Here is a 27,076-nt window from a genome sequence, read left to right on the forward strand (position 1 = left end):
CCACACCGCCCTCTAGCTGTGGCAGCTGCGGTCAGTCTTTCAATGTGTCCAGGGCTGAGATTACCGGCTGGTTCCTTTGCTTTCCTTTCTTTCTGTCTTTGTTCATTTTACAGTTTTTTGAACATGACGTCCTGAAAATGGGTAGTGTCAGGAAACTGCTGAACTCATTAAAGCTTATTCAAATCATGAATGGAACAATAGGCAAGGAGTGGAAAGAGACTGCTGGTCAATTTACCTTCATCCATGTCTACAAGGTAGTAGTTAGGTTTGACACACAGAGTATTGATCTTTATCAGTCTGTTAGCCCCAGGAGGTCAGGAGAAACTATCAGAAAAGACAGATGCAAACATACTGTAGCTGCAAAATTAAGCTTATACATTGCTGAAAACACTGTCAAACAGCAGCCAGAACAACAGTGCTCTCGTGTCAGCTACATGCATTCATTGCCAGAATGTACTGTACATTTATTTGAAAAGAAACATATTTTGAACCTTATACTATTATTCAATAAAAATGACAAACCCTCGGGATGCCCTTGATTTATAATAGCATTAGACATTAATAACTGTGAACAAATTAATTGGCAGTTTTCTTAAATAAGGTATTTAAAGATCTGTAGTGGTGTGACAGTAGAATCGATTATTTGTCATGCATAGCATAGTGTTAAAGAAAAAGGCAATTTCTTTATCACATTTTGTATATATTTTTATTATATGCCCACTAAGTTTGGAATTGCATGTCATCTCTGTAGAAACAGAGAAATAGATGTACTCCCTGAATCTGCCAAGTTCCATATGCAGAATAGTTCGTGAAGATTGGAGACGCAGTCCATCTCCTGCAGACATCACTGCAAGCCATCAGGCACCTACAGTACGAAGGGTTCTCCCTAGCTAATTCCTATTTTCTCTCACTAGCTTATAAAAGGAGGTGAAGTTTATCTGTGACTATCAAGCTAAGGCATGAAAATTGTTTACCTTTTCCAGATGGCAGTCCTGTGTCCTAGAATAGATTATAATAGTTAATAATTAGAACAGCCCAAACTGGAATGTTGAAATGACCATTTTTCATATAAATACCGCGGTGATGAATAAGGAATTAGGGTTGGCTCCTTCTGTAATTTTCCACTACATTACCAATCCTGCACAAAGGCATGGGCTGGGGTTACATCACAGAGGAGGAAGGCAGCAGGGTGGCCTCGTGGTTGAAGCGCTTCTGACATACTGTAGGGAAGAGATGTCTGGGGTAACACTGCAAATCTCGCCCACCCCTGACAGTTGAAAGCCCCCAGCCAGCATCCCAGAGTGAAGGCTGGAGAGGAGACCATCTCTGACAGCCCTGCCCACAGATTCTCAAGCCAGTTATCTTTCTCTTGCTGCTTGTCTTTGTGCCATTACCACACCTGAATGCCGCAGGGGCTATTCTTGATGAGCGAACTAACCTGATGTTAACTTCAGTTCTAATTCTTGTAGAATCCAAATGCATGCCTGTTCTGGAAGCAACTAGTCTTCATTGAAACACAGGCCTGCCTTTCTGAGTGGAGTTAATTAAATGGGCTTAAATTTAATGGGAGTCTCCCACAGAAAGATTTTACATTTCTATTCACTTTGGATGAGATCTTTGGAAACATCCTGTTAGATGATGAAGTCCTTTCAAATTGTAATACAATACAATTTTTGAAAACGCTGGATTAGTGGAGATTTATGATTTAGGGCAAGCAGTGAATACGATTAATAGGCATCTCAATTCAGGACATACTAGTCTACAAAAGGAGGTGAAGTTCACAGCATAATTTGCAGGGGAAGGGAGTGGGGAACCAGGGTAAAAGGCTTAGGTGCATGAGATATCTTTTAGGCAGAAACAATCTAAAGTAAGTTTTCATGTTTCAACTAGTGCCCACCAACTGCGACAAGGTGATTTTATGAAACATTCAGCTGGTTTCCTCACAATGCCTGAATGAGCTACAGTATGTTTTAATAAAGGTGTGGATATTATGCAGAATGTGCTGCTGCTGTGCCTAATTCCTCTCTCTGCAAGGTTTGATATCAAACAGTGCAGCTTCCAGCCTCTCCGGCAATGGCTGAGCACCTGGGAGATGGGGCCTGCTCTGTGGGAGACAAACTGTGCTGCTTGCAACACTATCAAAGTAGCTCCCCACCCACTCCCTCAGCTCAGGAAAATAAACAGTCTGTCATGGCTCATCACTCTATCTGACTTTCTATTAAGGAAGTCCATCTGTTTCTGAAGTTGTCATTTCCTGAACATTACATTTAGAAAATCAAGAACTGATAATCAGAAAGTCCTCTTTAATTACTTAAAATTCAACAAACTCAATTGTTATTCAATAAGCGCCATATCATTTTTTCTTCACATATCAGGCTTGAAAGCCAGCTTTCCCAGTGAAACAAAACTGTTATTCAGTGGTGCCAACTAATTACTTTAAGACATTTCTCACATAAAGTACTTTGTTGTGATATATCCACCTTCATTCGTGAAGAAAACAGAGAAATCCACTGATAGGGGGAGTTGTGTCTTGTACCATATTAAGCAGCTGAATTTCCATCTTTGCCAGAGCTGTGGCCTAAACAACTCCAGCCTCTGGATTACCAGAGCTGAGTCTCTTCCTTATTGACTGGATATCCCTGATACAGAAACATGAGGCAGTGTACATCTAACTTTTAATGAGAAAACTTTTGAACAATGTCTCTTAAAGTTTCAATGCACACAAATCTTGTAAAACAGCTCATAAAAGTCATATTTAGTAATCCCTTTTGTTCAGATTTTCTGCTCTATAATTACAAACAGGTTATAAAGCTCAGCAGGATAATAGTGCACTATCATCACTGGGGTCCCCAAGGCAAGGCACGTTGGAGCAAGCATGCTAAAGAAATGGATTTTAAGATGACAAGTGGTTTGACAAAAGGCTTCAGAGCAGTTAGATGCACGAAAAACATAAGCATGCTTCATCCCAGTGCTTTGCAACACTAATTAAAGGAGTGTTGTGCATAGCAACAAATTAGCACAGTGCTTAGTGGTATTCATAGCCTACTCCTGCTAAAACATGAGTGAACAGGTTTTCTTCTATTACCATATTCCACAGAATTAGTTTATTATTCTTTCTGAGAGTAAAGACATGCTGCACATTAACAAACAGAAGTACTAAAAATCTATTTGCAACTAAAAGATTGTTCTGTCTTGCCTGAGAATTTTAATGTTTACATAAGTAAAAGTGTAAACATTCAGTCTGAACTACTTGCACGGTGAGGGAGAAGACTTTGTTTTGGCTGTTATGTGCATCAGAGGATTTTGTAAGCTTTGCTGACAGATGACGAACATCTGTGCAGATAAGCTGCAATGTTTTCTCTGTCCAAGCTTCCTAAATTTAACCTGCACAAAAAAAAACCCAACCACCTCAAAACCAATACGAGGAAGCAAAAACAAATCTAAGCCTGAAAATATATAAAGGAGAGGCTTCAGAAATTAAGATCAATTTTTAAGTGCACAACACCAAGTAGGTTGTAGAATCTAGTCTATTTTTTGCCCCTTGAATGCTCCTTGAATGCCAAGGATAGTTCTTTAATTTTGTCATTGCTTTGGAAGGAGGAAAAAATTACTCCGGTCCAGGCAATCATGCTGATCTCATATCCTGAGATTTGCATAACTGTGCCCCACAACCCTTGATATGAAGCCAAAAACCTTGGCTATTTATTGTCACTGTGCCCATTCTATATGGGCAAAGACATGGGCCCAGCCAGTCTTTACTGACATCATTCATGCATGTCTCTGTGTTCATTCTGGGCAGCTCCTAGGGCAGCAGTTACAGAATATCTGCAATTCAGCATTAAGTTAATGAAGTGAAAAGAGAGTGGGGAGGGAGAGAGGGGACTGCACCAGGAGATAGAGGAATCAGAGATCTGCCATTAGTGAAGACACAACAGAACCACTCCTTCTGCTCCTTTGTTACAGTCTTCACTATGGAAAGACAGACTACAGTGACAGTTCACCTTCACGTTCCCCATCTGTAACTCTAAGCCACTGATCTCGTTTCCAACAAGGAACTTCAAGTGTTCACAGAGTGACTAACAACATCCTGTTTTTATATGATTCACATCAAAGAGTGAGAAACAAGTAACCATATACATAATCTCAGTAACTCCTCACGTTACCCTGTTCATTTATTTATAAAGGGTTTACCGATCTAGCCATTTAAAAAGCTTGTGTAAACGACAGTGCTGTTTGTTTTATCATGAAGGTCATTGGAGACTAATTTCAGGAGCAGGGTTAATATCCACAGTTCACTTGTTTACACGTAGTTAATAACCAGCTCTTCAGAAATACAGTAATATCTATAATTAGAAATGTATAAATAAATAGATAGATTCGTTTGATTTAACTTAAAAAAGTTATTAATTTAAGAATTTTTTATTTGAAAAAAAATATTTTTGTCATAAACTTCCAGGCAAAATCCTGTGAACAGGGTCTTTGTTGGGAAACCATTTGCCCTTATATTAACTAGACTTTATAAAATGATTTCTCTAGTGGCTCATACACTGAAATTCAGTAATCTGAGACGATGAAGATGAACATTTTTGTTGCAAACTTTTAGCTAACATATAACAGTCAAGTCCCACGTGAATGTTACTCTTGTTCAAGCATCCCTGCTTTGACTCCTCGTGTTAAATAGGTTTAACTTCAGAATCCTTCACCTTCCCTACAAACCACAAAGCAGTCAGGCTCCTTCCTACCTCAAAGACGTGTTGAGCTATTACACTCCATCTCAACAGCTATAATCTTTAAAATGTGTCTATGTCTCCAGTGCCACATACTGCGTGATTTGTCATTAAAGGTGTGCACTTAAACTGTAGAACAATATTCCTGGCTTGGGATAAAAATCTGCTAAATATTTACATAGAATATTTAGGTAAGAATTTTAATCTGCTGTAACTGCATTGCGGCGATTAAGCAACCAAGGTAGTTTAACCAAGGATTACTGGTCCGTTTATAAATTTAGTTTACATTCTCTCATTCAAAGTGCCCATTCAATCTGGGACTTTAGAGTGCCTTTCAGCTATCCCTGACCTCCCCCTTGTGGAAACTATTTGCACAGCAACAGTGTCTTTTAGACCAATCATCAAACAACAGTCAGAAACCAGTGGAGACCATTGCACTGATCAGGCTCATTTGTTTCCTTTTCAGTAGCTAATGGATTCAAGGATCTCATCTGGGACATTTCTTGAAGGACATTAGATCATCACTAAAAAAACAACTTGGCTGGATACCTTGTTCCGTACTCCCATAACCCTTTAGGTAAAGACATGCCTCCTGTTCTCAGGAGGAAATGCATTTCCATGAGGAGTATTCTTAATGAGGTCTCACTGTGGTGCTGTACCATTTTAACATAACATCTGTTGATTTGGATTCCACTCTTTTAACTATATATCCTGGCATTGTTTGCCTTTTAATTGCAAACAATAAAATGAAGGGTCAAACATCTTTCTTTTCTCATTTCACACCTGAAGAAGGTTCCACGGCCGAAACGTTGTGTTCTCTTTCTTCTTTTTTTCAGCATGGAATAAACCTATTACTTGTTTCTTTTCTCATATGTAGCCCCTTCCAGCTCTTTTTCATGTTTTGTGCTTCATGTTTCTGTTACCTGTTTGCAACACCAAGTACTTGTCCACATTAAACATCATCTGTCAGGTGTTTGTGTGGTCTTGAATGTGGTCTAAATCCTTATGAATTTATTTGGTCATTTCTAAAGTGTTTGTTAATCCTCATTGTTTGGCATAATCTGCAAACTTTACAGGTTTGCTAGTATACCATTCTAGATCATTCCAAAATACATATTCTTGTGATACATCGCTAATCACCCCAATTCAAGCACTTAGTTCTTATCTGTACAAAAACTTCCTGCCCATTAACTGCTTCTTAATCCCAGTACATGAATTATCTTGAATATCCACTGCCTGCAGTTTAAGAATTAATCCTGTGAGGAACTTTATCAAAAGCCTTCTAAAAATATAAATATGCTATACATCTGCTATATCCTAAGCTGTGTTTGTATTCATTTCTGCTGTTGCATGTTCAAATAATTCTAATATGTACAGCAAGACCTACTGTACCTTTTCAAAAGCCAAGCTGGATATCTCTTAGAGTCCTATTGCCATGCAGATAATCCACTGTTTTAACTTTAATTACTGTTTTCATAATCTTGCTTATGATAGAAGACAGACTACTTGGTCTATAATTATAATTACTACCCTTCAAATAAATGGGCACTATATTAGAAATTTTCCAGCCAGTGGGCATTACTTCTGTCTTGAGAGTTCTGGAAGAGTTTTATTAGTCTATGAATAACATCTAATTTCCTTAAGTACAGATCGAAAGTCATGGAAATCATCAGGCTCTGGTGATTTACAGTATCTGATCTAGTACCTCTAAGACATCAGCCTCTTCTACATTAATATTATTTAATGTGGAACTTTCCAGAGGAACAAGACCGGGGCATGTTATCTTTTCCTTGCTTGGTAAACACCTGAGCGAAATATTCATTTAACACAACAGCAATCAGCACAATCAGGAGTCCTGTCGCCTGGCCCCACCACAGCTCCAAGACTGGAAACACATGACGGAAGTATTTTGCTAACATCATTGCTTGTATCCTGACACGCAGCAATTTTCTTTGTTGGAAACCACAGCATTTAAAGTCTGGCTATTGAGCTGAGGACCAGCTGAAACACACTGCCCTGCCCACAAGGAAATAGCTGCAATAATATTTATACCAGCAGAGGCAGAAAGCCACTACCGTCAGATCAGTCCCATGCACCCACACAGTGGAAATGTGGGAAACATTTGGAATGAACTAAGATTGCAGACTATCAGACACCATGGAGCTGCAGTTTAGACTCATAGTCCTAAACAGAATCAGACTGAGAGACATGTGACTTTAAAGTATGATTTTAAAGATTGGAAGTATGCACACACATGCTTGAGGGTTAAATCAATCATAATTGGCATACAATAACTGCAGTTCTGTGATTTTACTGGTAACCATTTCACTACTTTGTACATCCTTCCATAATTATACGATTCTAACTGTACATAAAAACTGCATTTCAAGTCACATCCAGGCGTATTTCCCTTTTAAGGGCACTATATTAGATTTGGACCACCAGTAAACTATTCTGCACAACACACCACAGAGAATTAGAATCTTGCAATACTCAATTAGGCTATAGTAGAAAGATACTAGGTGATGAATGTGAAAATTCTCATACAGAAGTGTCCATTTTAAAAGTAGTAAACGTGTCTAATTTAAGCTGTGTTGCTCCACCATTTACAGTATGTTCTACTCAAAAGAAGAGAAATTGGAAAGCAGAACATGTGGAAATGATTTAGAGATAAAACAAACAGCCGCTGGGAGAATTATGCCACCAGGGGCTTTAATTTAACCTATAAGTGGCCTTAAAGTATATGCGAATAATTTAACTGAACATTTATCATTAAAATTACGTTAACTCTATGTGCAAATATTTTTTTCCGCCAGAAAAAGGGAAGGTTGCAACAGAATCTTCTACAATTTTGACTCCTTGAATAAGGAGCTAAATTCCCTTGAATAGTTAAAATGTTTAGGTTCATGTAAGGAGTTACATCAGCATGTGTTGGCTGCAAAGGAATAAGTGATGGTTAATTCCACGCTGGAAAGTAGAAAGAGGAAGTTGAAACATTGTGTTTCCTTGTCCTTTCTACTTTTCCGCAAGGAATTAACCTTTACTTCTTAAAATGTTCAAATATAGAATATTTTTCGCCTACATACTACATGGACAACACTAAAATGCATTTCGATTTTGTGAAACCTCTTGATTAAGATGGCACATTCTCAGATTTCTGAGACAGCTGCAGCATACTAAGACAAACTCTGTTTCAGCAGAGTGCACATGGATCTCTGAAGCACTGAAGTGGATGTGATATTATCAAGCAGCTGTCCATTCAAGAGTGAACTAAGGATATACTGTGTACTGTATATGCTTGCTCAAGACTCCATTACTACTAAGAAAAATCTGTTGAAGTTTCTTTTGGCATCTGGACGTAAACACCTTCTTGTGTAGTGGACACCTACAGTACTTATAGAAAAGCATTAACTTTTAACAAACAAAAGCAAAACAGAAGAATTCTGGACTCAAGAATGGAGCTGCATTCTTATTATACATACTTATCTGATATACTTTTAAATATCAATTTTAATAAAGTGGGGATGGAAAACCTATACTGAAACAGGGAGTAAAGTGATAGAATGAGGGAATAAGTAAAGGGAACCTCAGGAGATGTTCTCTAAAACTAAATACCCTTTCTGTAAGAGGGATGATTTTTAAATAACCACACTTCTTTCTATTTAACACTTTTATGAGAGATGTAAAGTAGCCATTAAAAATAGTAAAATAAATTAAGCACCATGCCTGCAGTGAATATTTGGGGGTCATACAGAAATCAGGCAACACAACTGGAACCTACAGGCAAGTGCATTTAAACAGAACAGGAAGCACTTTTTTTACACAAGGGATGTGGGAGTATAGAACAAGCTACCCATCCATGTCACCAAGGCTGTTGCCACCACTTCTTTAAAAAAACTGACCAGATCAATAAGTTACTATAAAGCAAATCAGCTAAATTGGCAGAATGGCCATCTTATTGTTTATAAATAGGATGTTATGTTCAACGAGGCTTGGCACAGATATGTGATGATTCAATAATGTGGTTTATTTTAAGCAATTAAACTTCCCAGTAAAGAGGCCTACAAAATGAGAACAAGCATCTCTCAACACTGCCATCACACCAGTCTAAGAAACTGCATCATTTTGAGCATTAAAGACAATGAAATGCAACTTTGTGGAAGTGATTCGGTCTTCAGTGAAACTGAGGTCAATCGGGTACAGTTCATGAGGCTGCTGTGACAGTCCACTCATGAAATGGAGAGTCTTCAACAAAAGAAAAAATAATGATGAATAATGATTAAGGGAAAAATGTTTTTTCAAAGGATCCTGTACTGTTGTCAAAGTTAAATACTGGGATGTTAATTGCAATCCTCATTATTAGTTAACATAAAAATAATGAGTACAGTTCACGCCACATGTACAGTATAGTAGTCTTACTAGTCACAAGTAGCTTGAAAAGCTCTGTATGCAATACACAGTGTCCAGCAGGTGGCAGTGTTAAATAAGCTTTCAGATGGATCGCTAAACTGTCAGAGGTGAAAAGTTTGGGGCAGTGACATGCAGAGAAGAGTGGGCAAGCTCTTAACACACGCAACCTGCCTGACACTTCAAGAGCAGGAGAATTCCACTACTGCAACTACAGGAGGGAAGGGGCAAGCTAAGGAATTTCAGGCTAATTTTGCATAGTCCCTGAGACCTTTGGCTAACATGCCAAGAAGACACAGATTACTGTGGACTGGGTCAAGCTAGGCAGTAAAACTAAGAGTCCTTCAGAGCAACCTGACAGTTTGAATGCCTCACAAAATAAGGCCTATCTCTAATGTGGTTAAGGGCACACAGCATCCTTAGACAACTGACACAGCTTCACAAAAGAGTACAAAGCACTTATTTTAAATGGGTAATGAAAGTGCAGTATGACGACTGTGGAGCCAGATAAGTCTGGGAAGTGAATGGTAAATAAAGTTCTTCCATTTTGTGTTCATGCTGAAGCCTCGTGTTGGAAGCATTTCTGCTTTAAACCCTGGGTGATTATGTCAGCTGGGAATCCAAAAGGAGCACAGGAAATTCCATTCCCTCTGGCAAGAAGGGAAAAATCAGCTCAAGATGATTTTCTCAAAGGACCGTGGCCATCCGAACACAAAAGACCACATGGTAGAGTCTGCAAGATCCAAAGGCATGCAGTAGGCAGTAAAGCTGGTTTAATAAAGGTATTCTTACAACAATTCATTTCCTCCCCGAGCTCAGAAGATACTTCCCAGGAATCGTATTCGCTGGCATGTGTGTTTCAACCATGCAGATGGCCAGAAAACAGGATCACTGTTCCTGTGAAGTGCTGAGCTTCTGAGTGGAGCTCTGAGGTATTGCCAGGAAACAGAAGAACATGGGAGAGGTAGGCAAGATCAAAGGGCACGAGACCCCACCTTAAGTAATGGTTCACAGGTGGTGGCAGTTTAGGCTCTGAATACCCTCTAGCTCAGTACAGGAGCTCATCATAGGGCAGTTCATTTGCTGCTACCCCCCTCACAGTACCATTCTTAATATTCATAAAACAAGATATAATAATATATATGCTATATGTTTATATATGTATACTGTTTATGTTTCCATATATGCATGACATTCATAGAACATATACTGTACTACATCTCCCAATTGATCATTTCCTAAGAGCTCAGACCTCCTCAGCTAAGATTTGTGTTGGATTTTCCTTCCATCCATCCATTTTCTAAACCATTCCATCCAATTTCAGACTCCGGGTCCCCTGCAACCCTATCCTGCACAGGATGCCAGTCCATTGCAGGGTGTACACGCAGGCACAAACACGCACACTTGCACCTGGGGCGAATTGTTCACGAAGACCATAGCTGCCAGTATATCTCTGAACTGTGGGTGGTAACCAGAGAACCCAGAGGCAAACCACTAAATTGCAAGGAGAACATGAAGTCTTAGCACCCTCGGTCCAGAATTGAACCCAGTGCTGCAAGGCAGCCATGCTAACCACAATGCCACTGTGCCACCTTGCGATAGCTTTTATTTAAAGGAATACTTGAAGATGTGAATAAATGTGACCCTTCTATATAGTGGACTTCAATTATTAATCGAAAAGTATTATTCACAATTATTTACTGAAATATGACTTTGCTCTGTGGAATACCACTACACCATCATGATTAGTGTGTAACAATTTTGGATTTTAAGGAAACAAGATGTAATCCATGACTCATTCTGTTAAAAGATGGTTTTGGTTCCTATTGCACCTGGGATATGAATAGGTCTGAAGTGGAACTGAGTTTCAGTAAAAACATACTGACAATAGGAGTTTGGAATGTGCTGCTGTTACAGACTATGTAACCTGAATTTACCAGATGGACTGCTACTTGAATTTAAAAAGTAGACAGAAAATTCACCTTAAAAACATTCCTAAAGTACCAAGTTAAATATATTCCTAAAATACAAAGTGAAATGTTGTAATGTCTTGTAATAGGAATACCACTTGTGTATCAATAATAATTGCAATTGCGTTGGTTTAAAAGAATAATCAAACTTTCACAAGATATTGGATAAAAAAGCCAAATTTCATGGAAGCCTCATATAGTAATAATATACATATTTGGGTAATGTAATGGATAGCTGATTAAAATTTTCTTAGTAACATTTAGCACTTTATAATAGATTAAAGTAATAAAATGAAACTAACACAGCTTCAGGCTTTGTTGTTACTATGGAATGAAAGTTACAATGTACATGGTAACAGTACATATTTATCTAATTAAAGGTCTACTTGATTCTTTTACCCTTTTGATAAGTTAAAATCTGAACAGGTCCCTCAAAAACCCCTTGTTTCACACTCATTAAAGTACGTCTGGGGATGGCCGTCACAGTAGAGTACAGTGGAACAGCCCAGCAGCACATGAAGAGGAAAACATTCAATCCCAGCAGTAGCTCTCCCCCACAGCCCTATCAGGACTGACTGGCAGCAACAGAGGCACCCTGGAATCATTCATCAGAGGAGGCAGCAGTGTGGGCATCGACACCATCAGTCAGCAGGGCCTATCCATGTTCCAGACGTGGGGGTGGGCAGGCGGCGCGGTGGGCCAGTGGCATGTAGAAGCCCCAGTTTGGCAGGGATGGGAATTGGGGCTGTCTAGCCACCTGCCCGTCCTACGTGCCAATCTGAAATCTACGTGCCAGAAGATGAAACCGAAATGACGACATAAAACCTCATACGCTCTAAGCAGCGAAGCAATGTTAGTCTTGTGCACAGATTGGGGAAGGACTGAGTTTTGCTGGAATCTTCACTGAAAATGTTTTGCCTGTACTGTAAGATACTGTAAGGAGGTCATTTATTGGAGGGTATATAGTGCAAAGACACTTAAGAAGCATTGTGACTGTATCACGTCATGAGCCACACTGCTGAGAGCTCATAGAAGGTGGCACTTAGAACATAAGAATGAATATAAAACAGAGGAGACCATTTGTCCCATCTGGTTTGTTTGGTCATTTGTACATCATTCATGGATCTCTTCCACCTTGAGCACAATTTGAACACCACTAAATATATACCTGTATGCAGTTTTATATCTTAATGATTGGTGACTGCAGTGTTATTTTGCATTTACATGGAACATTTAAAAAAGTTCTGATTGCATATAAATCAGAATAGATCCTTTTTATATCCTATTTATCAATGGTGATGCTTCTTTATTACGTTACAGCTCAATTCCATTTAACTAAGAGTGCACTGTTTGTATAGTACACAATTTAACAGATCATAAAATTTAATCAAACGGACCGCTTAAGTCTTCTTGCAACTTTAAAAAAGTTTGCTGCGTTTCAGTGAGTGTAAGAGACTTTACATTCCAAAACAAGATTAAGTAACGTACCTTCTTAATAATCAGGAAGTTTGTCAATCCTTAAGAGGGAAATTCAAAGGAAAAATGTAATATGTTGAGAAGCACTGGCTCTTTGAGGGGGGATTTTTTCCTTATCCCTCTTGAAAGAAAGCGATGCCTGAATGACTGCAGGAAAATACATTTGAGAACTTTAGCATATGAGCATGACATGACATTAAAAAGTCATTTGATGTGAGAGATTTGGCAGACTTGTCTTCCTATTAACTGATGCTCTGATTAAAGTAGGGACATATTTCTTAACCCAGAAATGGACATGATTAAACGCAAGCAATGTGGAAAAAAAACAAAAAATTACTGAACCATGCTTGGATCTGTTATTCATTTTTTCCTTAATTATGTCCCAGTATGCCCTTTAATGCACAGCATTTTGAGTGCCAAAAATTAAAATCTCACAAGTCATTCTAATAAGTATTATAGCTCAAACAGCGTGCATACATTGAGATAATAAAATTTGTAATTGATTATATAAAAAGGTTTATGCACATTTCTAAGATCCTTTATGCTCAGAACATCTGCCAGCTCTCCTCGACAGCCAGTATAGTTATAGTTCCCTGTAGATTGATTTGAGTGGAAAACAATCAGGGAACATATTAATAAAGTTTTTCATCTCCATGACCTGTACAAGTCCCAGGATCTCAGAATGGGGTCTCTTGCAGCCCTTTCAGTATATTAAACACAGCCTCTGCTAAAGAAGCAAGTGCCAAGCAAGCAAGTTCAGCCATAGAGAAAGTTCAAAGGAGAGTTGGGCAGCACTTACCACTTTGCTCAAAAGAGCCCAGTGCATGTGATACTGGCATCCTCCATGTTGTGCAACCGGGCAACAGAAGAAAAAAGCCACAGAGACATTGGCAGGCAGGGGAAAAGGGGCAAATACGCTGTGCATGTATTTGAGATATGTCTTGGAATCCCATTTGCATGACAATGGCTCAGAGCTTTTCTGGTTCGGCCCCCTCCCTAGAAGAGCCCGGACCATGCTCCCAGAAACCATGACGACCAGTGTTTACAGGCTCTACAGACTTAAGTGCTCAAAGGTTCCCTTTTTTGATGTTGTTGTTGCTGCTGCTGTTTTTTTTTTGTATGTGCTGAGTATTGCCACGGTTACCAGTATAACTGTTCATCCTTCTATATAGGATTTCATTTTTTTCTCTAAAATAAAGTATTCCACTAGATCACTTTAACCATGCTTCAATCTGAAACATCCCTCCACCAAGCCAACCTTCTAGTTCGGGGGTTTCCACATCATAAGAAGAAAATACTTCAACCTCCAGCCCCAGGCTACACATGAGGGATCTTTTCCACAAGACAAGTGTCAAGTGAGACATGTTATCTCTGGTTCAGGCCCTGAACCCCTGCAATCCCATAAATTGTGATCATACCTACCCCCCTACCCCGACCACCATCACCTCCAGGAAAGTAAAAGTTGCAAAGGGGGGCTAGAAAACCAGTGGATGAGGCCTTGTGAGGGAAAACTCTTTTCCAACGCCCCAGAAAGCAAAAACATTGACACTGCCTTTGGGGCTATAAATCTCACTCTTCAGCCCTGTGCTAGTCTTTCAAGGACACCTGTTCTCAAGAACACTTTACGAAGAAGTTGAGAAACATATCCTGAGAAGAATACAGCGGAAGTTTTTTTTACCTTCAATCACTAAGCTCTTCATCCTGGTCTCATAAAGGTTAGTACGTTGCAATTCCTTTAAGAAAAAAACAGGTCTTTGCCTTTCACTTACTTCAACGGAGCACAAGGCTCCATTTCAAACATTTGTTTAACATCCTAGTGTAGCCACCTGTCTGAGGTTGCATGCCTGGAGTTATTGTCAAATAACATGATGGATAAAAGTGACTGAATAGATTAATGAAACTAAGGGTGAAGACTTGAAGAGAGGATATCAACTGCCTCACATGTGCACCAGTATTTGCTCCAGAAGTCGTTTCGCATGACATAGAGGACAGAGGAAAAAAGAACTCACTGTTTTTAAAGTGTTGTCATCAATAATGAAATATATTCTTTTTCAGTATTCCTCTGGATTGTACACTGAGGCCGTTTGGGACAAGACTGGTAATAGTACATTAATTTATAATGGTCATATGCTCCGTTTGTGTGACTTAATCTCTCTACTAGGTCCAGGATTTGGCAGGCACTTATACAGATGGAGAATCCAGGGAAAGTTATAATCATTTCCAAACTAGCATGCAAATCTTTTACAATGCAGATAATTCTGACAACTGATGATTGGTTGGAATTTTGTGATATATGTATGGGCTGCCCATAGAAAATAGAAACTACCCCTTAAAAACAATTAACAAAATCTCAACTGTAAGTGAGGTAGCACTTCAAAAAATCAAAAGATAAAATGTATCCTTTTGACAATCTGTACAATTCTTTTATATAATTTGTGCACCTACTCTACAGCTTGTTCTAAATGGTGTTATCAATTGGCATGACAACTGAAAACAATGTCAGACACTTGAACAGTACGTAATGTTGTTCCCGCTAAGGAGTGATTCACTTCAAAGTCAACACTTCAGACAATATGCTGTTTTTTTCATTGGTCTTCTTCAGGATAAGAAAATCTTATAAATGTTTCTAATAAAAAGACTAACATGTTCAGGCACAAATTTCTCTATACAGAATATCAAGGTATAGTATATAATGTATAGATCAGGAGCTATAAAAACCTGCAGTGGAAATCTGATGACAGTTCAACACTGGAGCTTGGCCATCTTTATTGCTGAGCTTTTCTTACCCCACAAATGTTACACTAAATAGATGGAAGAGACACGGAATATACATAAACACTATTCACGCAGTGAGATAAGCATTCCATTGTGTTTGGCCTGCACCGGCTACGCCTATTAGCCCAAGCACACGCAGAGAAGCCTGTTGTTACAAAACAGTCAAGGCTGTCAAGTGTGGAGCCTAGCTCCGGACACCAGAAACCCGATAGCTGTGGAATACCCTCTGTTCCAGATTAGTAGGAAGAGCTGTGTCCTGTGGGAACTGGGGTGTCGAAGTACACTTCTCCCTGCTACTGCCGTAACTGTGTCCAAGGGCCAGGGGGCTGTGCAAGGAAAGAGCAGGAAGGATCCCGAGTCACAGAACGGATACCCACAGCACATGGGCCGAAGGAAAGGGCTCCCCATCAGTTCAGTCAATGCAGCAGAAGGGCAGAGGGGGAAGTGGGGCACAGGGTGGAGAGGGTTTTGTCTCTTATCTGGAATAAGACGTGGCAAAGCTTTTTCACTGTTCTTTCTTCGTACAAATACTGCCCCACCGACCTCTGTTTTAATTAACGTAATTATTTTTTTACAATGAATATCACTAAGAGCTAATGAGCGAAGGTTAATGCTTTGCAAAAGCAAGTGATGACCAAGGCAGACTGCAATTTGAAATGTCAGCAAAACATGTCAGCCACATGCTTGTAATAAAGCGAGGTACTGGCAGGATATCTGCCCTGTGGCTGCTGACACGCAGGGCAGAACAGTGCACAGACAACTCCTTCTCCCCACGTGTACCCTTGTCTCCTCACTCATTTTATGATGCATTAGATGTGAATAGGCCATGTGGTAGAATTACTCTCACCTCCTGCTGAATTCTTCCATTATAGAAAAACAGACTGACTTCAGGGCTTTCAGCAAAAACATCAACTTCATCAAGAGAACAGACTTTCTGGAAAGTACTGCGAGTGAAGATCGTGACAAGGCTGTACCATTTTAAGATCACCCACACCTCCCTTTTTAACATTTGACCTTTCATCTCAACTGAATTAAATCACTTTTGCCACAGGTCCTCACATTTTTTTTTAAATTATTAGTCAAGCCCATATCAGCCTTCTTACAGGGTGTACATCAAAATCAGTGACCGCTGATTAGAGAAGAAAACAACCAGGGCCACAACATACCACCAGGAAGAGGGCAGAGACACCATCATTACAGCAGAGTCGTGTTCTCCCATTATTCAGTGACTTCCAAGGCTGTACACTCCAGTGCCAGATCTCACTTTCTCCCACCAGCCACACAGCCAGCACTCACAGAGCTGCTATAGAAGCAGCTATAGCAACCAGGCTGTCAGCTCCTCGCCAAGCAGGACACTGTTGTCTTATTGAGACATGCACATTGCTCTCTGACCTATGCACTAGTTACTGCCCTCAAACTCAGATCTTATGTCGAAAGGCCACATGAACACAGATGCAACAATCTGAGACATCAGTCTGCCAAGACATACAGAACAGTTGAGAAAGGCAAAAATACAATTTTCTGTGAAATCAGCAGTAGCAGCTTGTAAAAGCTTACTCTAACTAGCCATGGTAAAAGCAGAATAAAGTGTATCTTAACACTGAGAGCATCACGGACAAAGATGCCCGGATATGGTAAAACATTATACACACCATGAAAAACCACTGAAAAGCAAAGTACTGTAAATGCATGGTCTAAGCATTAAGCACCCAGAGAAAAACCAAAAATACCATGCAAATTTACCACAATTACTTTCAATAATTGTGAAATTCCAAACACATGACTATATCCGATTCTCTGCATGAGAATGCAAGGATTAACTTTGATCCTTATGTTAACTGTGCTGTACTTAAGAGTAATGCATGATTATGTGTATGTGAAAGCTTGTTTGAGATGCAGTGATTGTGTGCATGCTAATATGTAAGTGAATTGAATTAAGAGCAGAGGAGTGTAACTGCAAGGCTATAAGTCTGCGTGTGCAAGTGAGAAAGATTTGAGATCAGCTCTGAGAGACTATTCTCAGCCCCCCTCCTGCCTTCAACATCAGAATAGATTCCAGATGTCTGCGGTAAACAAATGGATTGTCATAACCTGATAAAAATGTGAAGCATTCGGAGGCTGTGTCAGACTCTCATTGTCTTCTTTTATTAACAGATGAATTTTGAGACCGTGCTCCAAAAAGGGGTTTTAATTGGAGCATGAAGTTATCAGCATAGACAGCTGGTGGTAGATGAATATAATAGAAACAATATAGATATTAAAAGAATTTGAATATTAATAGTTCATATTATTGGTCTTTTCACAAAACTAGAAGAAGTCTCCTGATGTCTATTTTGCTCTTATAAAATCAAAGCTAGAGACATGAGGTGCGGTTACACACTTAACAGGGCTCATCAACACGTCTACACATTGATCAGGGAAATCAACATTCAAATATCTTATAAGGAATACCTTTCAGGTGCATTTTTTAAAGTAAGCAAGTCAGTATGAATTAGGGAAATGCTAATTATTTTTGACTTAATCCAAAATGGAATTAAGAGTCTTTATAGACAGCTGTTTTCTAGCATTGTGCAACAGCCAGAGCTAATTAGTGTTCACATTGCCTTAATTCAGAACAACTTGCTTCCTTTCCTAAGGCATCATAGCTGAAATTAAGTTTAAAAAATATCCAGTCGGTTTACTGTGCTTTGTAGCTTGTGGTCTGTCAGTCTTTTCTAATACTGATTTGCAATATTTTGTTAGAGCATTATAAATACATAATGCTTCAGGTACACTGTTGTTAGCGTAACCAATAAGGTGGAAAAGTAATCAGTCATTACTTATCAATGCTATAAGTGCTTGAGTACTAAATTTGCATTTGATTCTCAAGACCTAGGAGAGCATAAACAATTTCCAATAAAGTTTATCCTGTTATGTGCACATCATTAATATACTGTACAAGTCCTGCCACTTCCAGCAAGAAATTTTGTCAAGTTTACAATGAACATATGCCAATGTTTTCCATAGACCCTGAGAACCCAACAAAAGACAAACTTTTTTTTCTGAAAAAAAAAGCTTTTTTCTTAAAGTGGCAAGCCTTATATACACAAATCTTTCTGATTAAATTGCACTTTTTTAAGCTCTGATGTTCATAAACCTATTCATTCTCAAGGACACAAACTCCAGCTGAATCTATTCAAAAGTCTTTATTTTGTTGACTTCCGGCAACCCTGTATCACATACTAAAACAACTGCACAGAGATCATTTGTCATCTATCTACATGTACCTCTTTAACAGGCCATAATGGCCCTTGTGAAAGTCAACAGTATGAAGAACCAGATGATGCTCAATCTCCTGACAGTAGGGTGCCCTCCCTTGCCCTCCATAAGCTCATCAGACACCACTCCAGAATCCCTCTCCCTTACACGCACACAAAAGCATGCTCGCTGTAATCCAACCCTCCAAGTTGCACAAGACACCTGAGGTTCACTGCCTGTGCTAGACTCTAGTCAACCTGTTCTTTTGCTTTTCTGTCAGCAAGTACTGTACTGTGTAACAATGCATGGAAGGTGCATTTAAATGTGTAATATGTTAGGTAAAATATTAATTTTAGGAATGTCAAATCATTAAGAACTTGAGCATCATTAATGGTTCAAGACAGCCTACAGACTCTCAATTAAATGTTAAATGTTTGATAGTGTACTACAGCCAATATTTATCTATTCAAATCATAGCTCTATATTTCTATTATCTAAAAAAGGATTCCAGGTTTTTTAAGGTAGATGGGGAAATTCGAATGTCTTTGCAATAGATGATTACTGACAGTTTGTCAAGATAAACTGGCTTCTACACATCATAAAAGGAACACCTTTCAGACTTACATTCACACAGTATAGATGTACTACAAATGGGTAGTTCAAAGTGTCAAAGGTTGTGTGATTTACAATGTGCTGCCTCTAATTGTTTTTATATTTCAGGAAAACCTACAAGTTGCCCAGTAAGTTTCATTTAATTGGTAATTCATAATTAATCTATTATCTTAACTCAAGATTGCTTTGAAAGATTAATGGAAACATTTAAGAAATGGCTCACTGCCATACTGTATCTGGACCTTTACCTTGTCACAATTTAGTTAAATTATGTTCCATACCCTTTGTAGACTACACCCACCTCAGGATGGACATTTGGAAACATTTGCACATTCAAACATTCTGACACTGATGGAAAAGCAAACAGACCCATGCCTAGTTTTCTTTACTAAAGCTGAATCCAAACAAACAAGCAAACAAACAAACAAACAAAACGCCATATGTCTTATTCACATAAAGTACAATTCCAGGCCGAGCCACCAACCATCAGCACTCCCTTTCATACAAATACAAATCCCTGGTGAAAATCTGAACATTCCATGCATTCAATAATTACAATTATAATCAATTATCCAGGTATATATCTCAAGTGAACTCTTTTCAACAGGTGTAGACTATATACAACAATGTATATGTGTTTTGCCAGTTTTCCAGGTTTTTTCAAGGCTAACCAATTTATGTTATTAAGAGCAGTGTTGGGATAAAAACCTGAAAACATACCAGCCCTCCTGGGCCAGGATTGTTAATTCCTGCTACTACATCCCTGTAATAACACAAATCCACTTTCAGGCAGCAATTTACCACTTATCATTAAATGCTATAAAGCAATTGTCAAGAAAGTAGCCATACACATCCTGAATGCTATCAGGTGTGTCTGTGTGCATGTACTGTACTCACTCCTCTGCTGAAAAACAAAATAGATATGGATATTTTGTCAAATAGCTTTTTCAACTAAGACAATTGCTCCCTCACCTTTGGACAAGGAGGTGATGTTTGAGTATCCTGTCTACTTTGCCTTCAATATTTATCTAATCTAACCTTTCAATTTCAAAGGGTTTCTGACAATATGTGTTTAAATACACACATATTCATTTCATGAAGTCTGAGTGGGCAGCTGCATCAGCATGCACAGGCTGTGCATATTTGTTTTGCCACTGTGACTGGCCTTCACACTGTGACTTATCTTCAAGCTACGCAATACGGACACTATACTAAACAGAGCAACCACTGTTTGTAACTCAAAAAGAAAGCTTTTTTTAAAAAAACACCAAGTATATCTAACAAGTTTACAACTGCAGAAGTCCTGGGTTAAAGACATGAGTATTGGTATCCTGTGTCTTAAATCACTTCATAATGACTACTATTTATTATGGAACAAATAAAGGTTTATTCCATGCTGAAATGAAAAGACACAACTTTTTGGCTATGGAGCCTTCTTCAGGTGTGGAATAAACCTTTACTTTACCTTTACCTTTACCTTTGCAGCCTACGCATGCTGACGCCATTTCCAGCTTGTATTATTTATTATTATTCAAAATGATTTGGTGTTCTGTAACTTAAATCATTTAATTATTCATATCATTGGTATGGTGTATCGTAAAACACCTATACAAATATAATGTATACAGCTTGCTTGAATATAACAAACAAATAATCAGAAAATGTGAGGATAATAGCTTCACTAACTTCATTTACAAAAATACACCCTAACTATGTTAATAAGTAATGCTGTTTCAAATATAGGGCATCAATAAATGTCAGCACCCTTAAATGTATCTCATAGGCGCTTGTGAAAGATGAGGACAGTCAGTGAGTGATAGCAGCACTCTGTAAGCTGGGACTGCTGGTATGCATTGTCTCCTCAGGGCCTGGGGGGTTGAATGGCTGACAGTATCAGTATGCCAGACCACGGCCTTTGTTTGCACACATGCTCAGAGATTAGTTTTCACTACAGGATTTTACTTTCTCTCCAAGGCCTCTGCCATTTAAGGGCACATTCCCTGTCTCAGCTTGGAGGCAGAGGTTTGTGTTTTCCCACAGAGTCTCAATAGGGAAACCATTGTTTGCTGACTTAAGGGTGCCCTAGCCGGCCGGCCTTGTGATGGTCCTACAATGGCCCATTCTTCCACTGCATTCTCACAGCCACACCTCACTGCCGAAAGACACTAGGAGAAGAGCATGCCACTGAAGACACTCAGAAGAAAAGGGCATGTCCTACACCACAGAGACACACTGCTTACTGCAGCTCTCAAGATGTGTGCAATTCTGCAGTACGATCACTAAAACAATGGTCTCTTTTTATTTTTCGTTTTTAATCATGAAGTTCTTACTTCATTCAAATTAGAGTAGTGAATAAAGTATCTATTAAAACTGTCATCCCCATCAAATGTGGTTCCCTGCTCTGTTATACATTTTCCTGTTTTCATACAGGAAAGGCATACTCAAGGTAGAAAATGTGATCTGGACCAGTACTTAATTTGCACTGGGCTTTTGCCCCACTATGTCAAGCCTTGAAGGTTCATGGTCCCAGCACCTCTCAGCCTGACACTTCTGTTAAGAAAGTTTTGTTTTTGTATGACTCCTTTGTTTATAATTCACAACAAAATCTTCTTCAGTGGGCTTAGCAGATTCAAGCACCACCCAAACTGCAGAAGACTCATGTCAACATCTCTGGGTTGTTCAGCCTTTGGTCAATTGTTTGACCTCTATGAAGACTGCAGGTCGGCTGGACTTCTCTTTGAAAGCCCGAGCAGAAGTTATACAAAGGAGAGGTAATAGCTGGGGTGAGTATATATTCAAGCATTCAAGCACTGTTTGTCCTGCAGATGCTCTTTTATTATTTTTAGTACCATCTACTTTTTATATAATATGCTCATAGAACATGTGCTTGTCAACATAACATCAGTACTTACAGTAGAATTATTGTCTTAATATTATTGCCTCAAATTCAGTCCTAGCAAGTTTAAAATTCAATGATTAAGATTAAATGATTGCCTAAGCTCCATAACCTTTTCTCATTACAAACCGAGCACTGGATCCGAAACTGATGTAAAGCTAACCCATTAGATATTATTTCCTTTCAAAGGTGTCATTTTTGTCAAGCCTTGGCTTGAAGGACAGCAGACATGTGTTGAGGATGTTAAGCTCCAAGACAAGACTGACATGTTCTTTCAATTCACCACTGTACAATGTACAATAAATAGTACATCTGACAAATCAAATGCATATTCAGAAATACAGAAGTAAGTCAGGCAAACTGAGTCTTTTATTTTGTCCTTTAAAAGGCACAAGCCCATTACAAATACAAAAAAACTCCCCACCTCAGCAGGGTTTAATTTTAAATGATAATAAGTAAGAATGTAAAAGTACGAAATGTCATTAGTTTGAGGCAGGGCCCACAAAACCACATATTAATCCACAATGATGTCATTACATTGAGTTCACCAAACAGCGACTTTAAATTAACAAGACTGAGGCACACCAAATGTGCTACATGGTATTAAGTTCAATAAGTTCTTTATGTCTTTCAGTGAAATACTTTAATGATATAAATCAGTGAGAACACAATTCCACAAATTTAGCTATAAACCTTCCTACTTTTTACACATACGTCTCTAATACTACATGGGAATTTAAACATGTTAATTTGGGTGTTTATTTTTAGTATTGGTATTCTTATCCCTCCTATCTCCTATGTTATTCATGTTATTCCTGATAATGAATTCTTGGGGAATTATTCTTTAACTACTATATTATTCTATACTGTCAACTTTCAGTGAAAAAATGTGATGACTTTGAAACAGGACAGTAAAAACAACAGCTGAACTTGCAGCACACACAAATATTTATGTTCATAGAGTAAATACCTTCACAATGCCAGTAAATTTGTTGTTACCAACCCTTGACATTATAATTAGCTTTGCCAAAATTCATTTCAGTTATTCCATTACGAAGTTTTAACTATTTTCATAACCACTGGTGAAGTTTCTAATTAGCCTTTCTCTAACTAGGGTGTACTTTTGAACTAAACTTCTTTGTTTTGATTACTATATTAACCCATTCCTGTTTACTATCAGTAAAATTTGAAAACAATGCATTATACAGATTTTTACAAACAAAATTTTGTCAGCCAATCTGTGCACTCCATGCATTCAACGCAGTGCTCAGACGTTGAAGTAAAATGTTTCAAAGCATTTTAAAGACCGGAACCAGGCCATCTTCCCCCCACAGTTCTCTAATCCCAAATCTACAGATTCCTTCCTCACATCCTATGGCTTACCCACATTCTACGATGTTGATGGAAAACTCAACATCACTCTAGTTGCATATTTCAATAAGGCTACATTGTATTACATTGTATTACATTATCTCTCTGCACACTCAGACATTCTCAACTCAGAAATAAAATCTTATGGAAAGCAAATTATTTTAGATGGTTGCAGATATCCAAAAACGTACTGCTGCTGACTAGGGAGCAAATACTTTATAATAGGTGCAAGGAGAATAAGATGAGGATCATTGAGGATCAATCACATGCAGCTTTCACCTTCCTCTTTCAATGATCCATTATATTTACACACATATATAGATAATTATCAGTTGGTTTTTTTTACCATGACATATAAAAGCCCAGTTCAAACTTGAACCCGATGAGAATGTGGATCACCTGGCCAAGAGGTTTCTGGGCATCAGGATTTGTGCGACAGGGTACAAACCCAACCAGTTTCTTCTTGGACAATCCCCAGTTCGATAAACTTTGGAGAGATTGGAGGGTCTTTCTCACCTCTCCAAAAACCCCAGGACAATGAGTGATAATTTGGACTCCAAACAGGTCATTCAGACTAGCTACAGTATTCAATAAAACTGGAATGAAGTGATGATCAGCCAGCGCATTCACCTTGGTTCAATGAGAAAGAAGTTCAGTTATGTATGCCATTTATAAGTGCTTCTTGCAGTGTCCTAGGCTCACAGATGCTATTTGAGTAAAAGAATACAGATATCTCTCAGAGGGAAATTACAACCACTTAAACTGGCTTCACTTCTACAAAATGTAGAGTGGGGCTCCAATGTTTATGGAGACAAGGCTTTAACAACACATACAACCACCTCGCACAGTAGGGTTTCTGAGAGAAACCAAGACAAACTGTGACTAAAATAACCTCTATATTCTAATGATCACCAGGTTATTTGCTAGTTATGTATATAGTAACTATCCATGTGTGCTGTACAGAACTATCAGACAGAAGTATATACTTATATATACCAATTTAGAATTACTTAGTTACACCACATCCTTTTGGAGGAGACCAGTGACATGCCTGTCAATGCCAAATGTAGAAAAGGCAAACACTCTCTGTTTATTCTTTTTTCCTGCTCTGGGGGAATAGCTTTAGACTCTGAGACTGTTAATATTAAAACAACAGAATTGTGAGAAAGATTTCTTGGAATTATAACAAGAGGCATGCAGTGCCTGAGACTCTTTGGAAAGGGATGCACTAGCTCGCCTTCCCATTTAACCAGCAGCTGACAGGACGGATTCCAGGGGGTGAAATGGAGATTCTTTTGCTTTCTTTATAAGCACTTAACAAAATGTCCAGACTAAGTGCTACCTACATTATGTAAACACTACCCCGAAAACAAATAGATTAATATAATCACGTAGGGACAGAAACATCACATTGTCAAACAACACAAAAAAGTTTGTTTTTGTATTTCATGAATGTAGCTGACTTTCATTTATTTCTGACTGTGGTTGCCAGGGAAACGGGCAGTTTGTAGACTCAAACTCAAAATTGTATTGACTATGTGAGGGAGCTTGTCTCCATTCTCTCATGAATGGAGCCAGGGTCGCAGAATAGAACCAAAGAAGAATATTTGACACCTTTGATATGTGAAATTAATATGTTGCAAAATCTAACAACACGAATTTGATAATGCAGTTCCACACAAAAATGTTGGTCTCTTCTTTATAAAAGATGTGGCTCTATAAAAGAAGAATGTTTCTTACTAGATTTATCAGATTATCCTCCATTCTCACAAGGGTCAATGAGACTTTATTTGCACAGGGTAGACCCTCCAAGTATAAATTTGAGTGCCTCTTGGGCTGACATCATCAATGTCTCTTGCACTCATTATTGCTGCTGGATTTGACAAAGTCACCAAAGGCTAAACTTGACACAGAAAGTATCACTATAAGTAAAACTGGATGGTCTAAAATAACCTCCTTGTGAGGACGAGAGTTAAACTCATGAAATTTGATCACAATTGCTGAGTTGAATTGATGAGTTTAGAGTTAGATGTGAACAAAACAGTATGAGGGACTTATACTGTGGATTTAGATTACTTAAACAGAACAAGAACATACCCTGTGCCCCATCAAAGTTCAGCTGTATCCAGTAGTTATGATTAGAAATATAAAACAATATCCACATAATGTTTAAACATTTCCCATGCTTTCTTTATAACTGTGTGACCTGAAGGTCTTACAAACATTGTCTCAGGTATATAGCAGATGATGAATCTCTCCCACACAGAGCTCTATTCACTATTGTACAAATATATCTGCTATTTTTTTATTGCCAGCAAAGACATTTTTGCTTTTCTATTTCCTTTTTGTCAAACAATTTTGACAAAAAATACTACAATTGTTTCAATGGGTTTGAAACAATTATTAGGGCGAATATCAGAGATTTAGGTTCTCATTAAGTTTTCTTTTTAAGTAAGAAAGAAAAATAAACACTAACATCTAAAATTTAATGGAAATACATAACTCTTTGAACCCAGTTTCATGCAAGCATGTTTATTCACATTCCACACTCTTTTTTCATTAGTCTGTGATAAATACATTATAACTCTAAAGAGTTATATAACTCTAAGAGCACTTGTATTTGGATGACATAATATGGTTTATTATGCGGACATTTGCTACAGTGTGTGATCCATCCATCATCTGAGTTGGTGCATTAAATTTAACTGCCTTCTTGTTCAGAATGGCATAAAAAATGTCTGACTAACACCAAGAGACTAAATGCATCTAAACAAAATGAGCTGAAGACTTTCTGATACAGTACAGAAATGACATTTAGAAAAGAGCATTACAGGCAATAAAACTAATTCTCCAGAGACCTCTTTATGCGATGAAATACAGAATAAAAAATACCAGTACGGAGATTAGAAACTACATATTTTTTAAAGATTCTACAAGGACTTTTCAATTTCCTCCAAATTGCCTAATAGGACACATTTTTCCCTACATTTGCTCTTCTTCTCCAAACTAAATGCAGATCATTTAAAAAAAACAACTTTGATGGACTTTTCTGTGTTTTTGTCATTTGCCTTCTGCAAATATTGAAACTTCATATTATTTACAACTGGTTTCAAAACAAGAGGACGTGATTTTACTCTGCTACGGGTCATCAAACTGTAAAGCTGGGGTGTCCAAACGTGTGTCTGCAGGTTTTGTAGCAGCACCAGCAACTGAAGAAGCACCAGCTGGGAGAAGCTATTAAACCTGTCCATTTAAACCAATTAACTGATTCAGGTCGTTATGAGCCCAGCTTGACCGAAAACCTGTAGACACAACAGCCCTCCAGGACCAGGACTGAGCTTTCTAGCTGGAAACAGTGCTTGGCTTTCCCAGCATCTCGAGAAAAAACACCTCAAGAAAAATCTCCCCCTACCTCTCAACCACATCTTCGCCACTCCAGCAGGTGAAGCCATCTTGAACCATCTCTCCCTCGCACAGGATCTCAGGCAATGTTGCGAAGAATGACTTGTAGCGCTGCATGTAGCTCATAAACTCCCTGAAACATGGCACGAACACAAGGTGAGGCACTCAGGACTGGTTAGGTCAGCCACTTCCCTCCAAACAAG

General features: G+C 38.5%; 1 protein-coding gene across 2 annotated transcripts in view; it reads right to left on the reverse strand.

The window, feature by feature from the left end:
* LOC148676969 (glypican-5-like) overlaps positions 1–27,076 on the reverse strand; it is a 142,337-nt gene that overhangs the window by 74,561 nt on the left and 40,700 nt on the right. For both annotated transcript variants that reach the window (XM_088616530.1, XM_088616523.1), the window contains one exon: positions 26,884–27,006. In XM_088616530.1, coding sequence (XP_088472656.1) covers positions 26,884–27,006 — 123 coding nt within the window. The remainder of the gene's footprint in view (positions 1–26,883; positions 27,007–27,076) is intronic.

The sequence above is a fragment of the Lepisosteus platostomus genome, chromosome 2 (genome assembly GCF_059453375.1).
Source record: "Lepisosteus platostomus isolate fLepPlt1 chromosome 2, fLepPlt1.hap1, whole genome shotgun sequence".
NCBI lineage: Eukaryota > Metazoa > Chordata > Actinopteri > Semionotiformes > Lepisosteidae > Lepisosteus > Lepisosteus platostomus.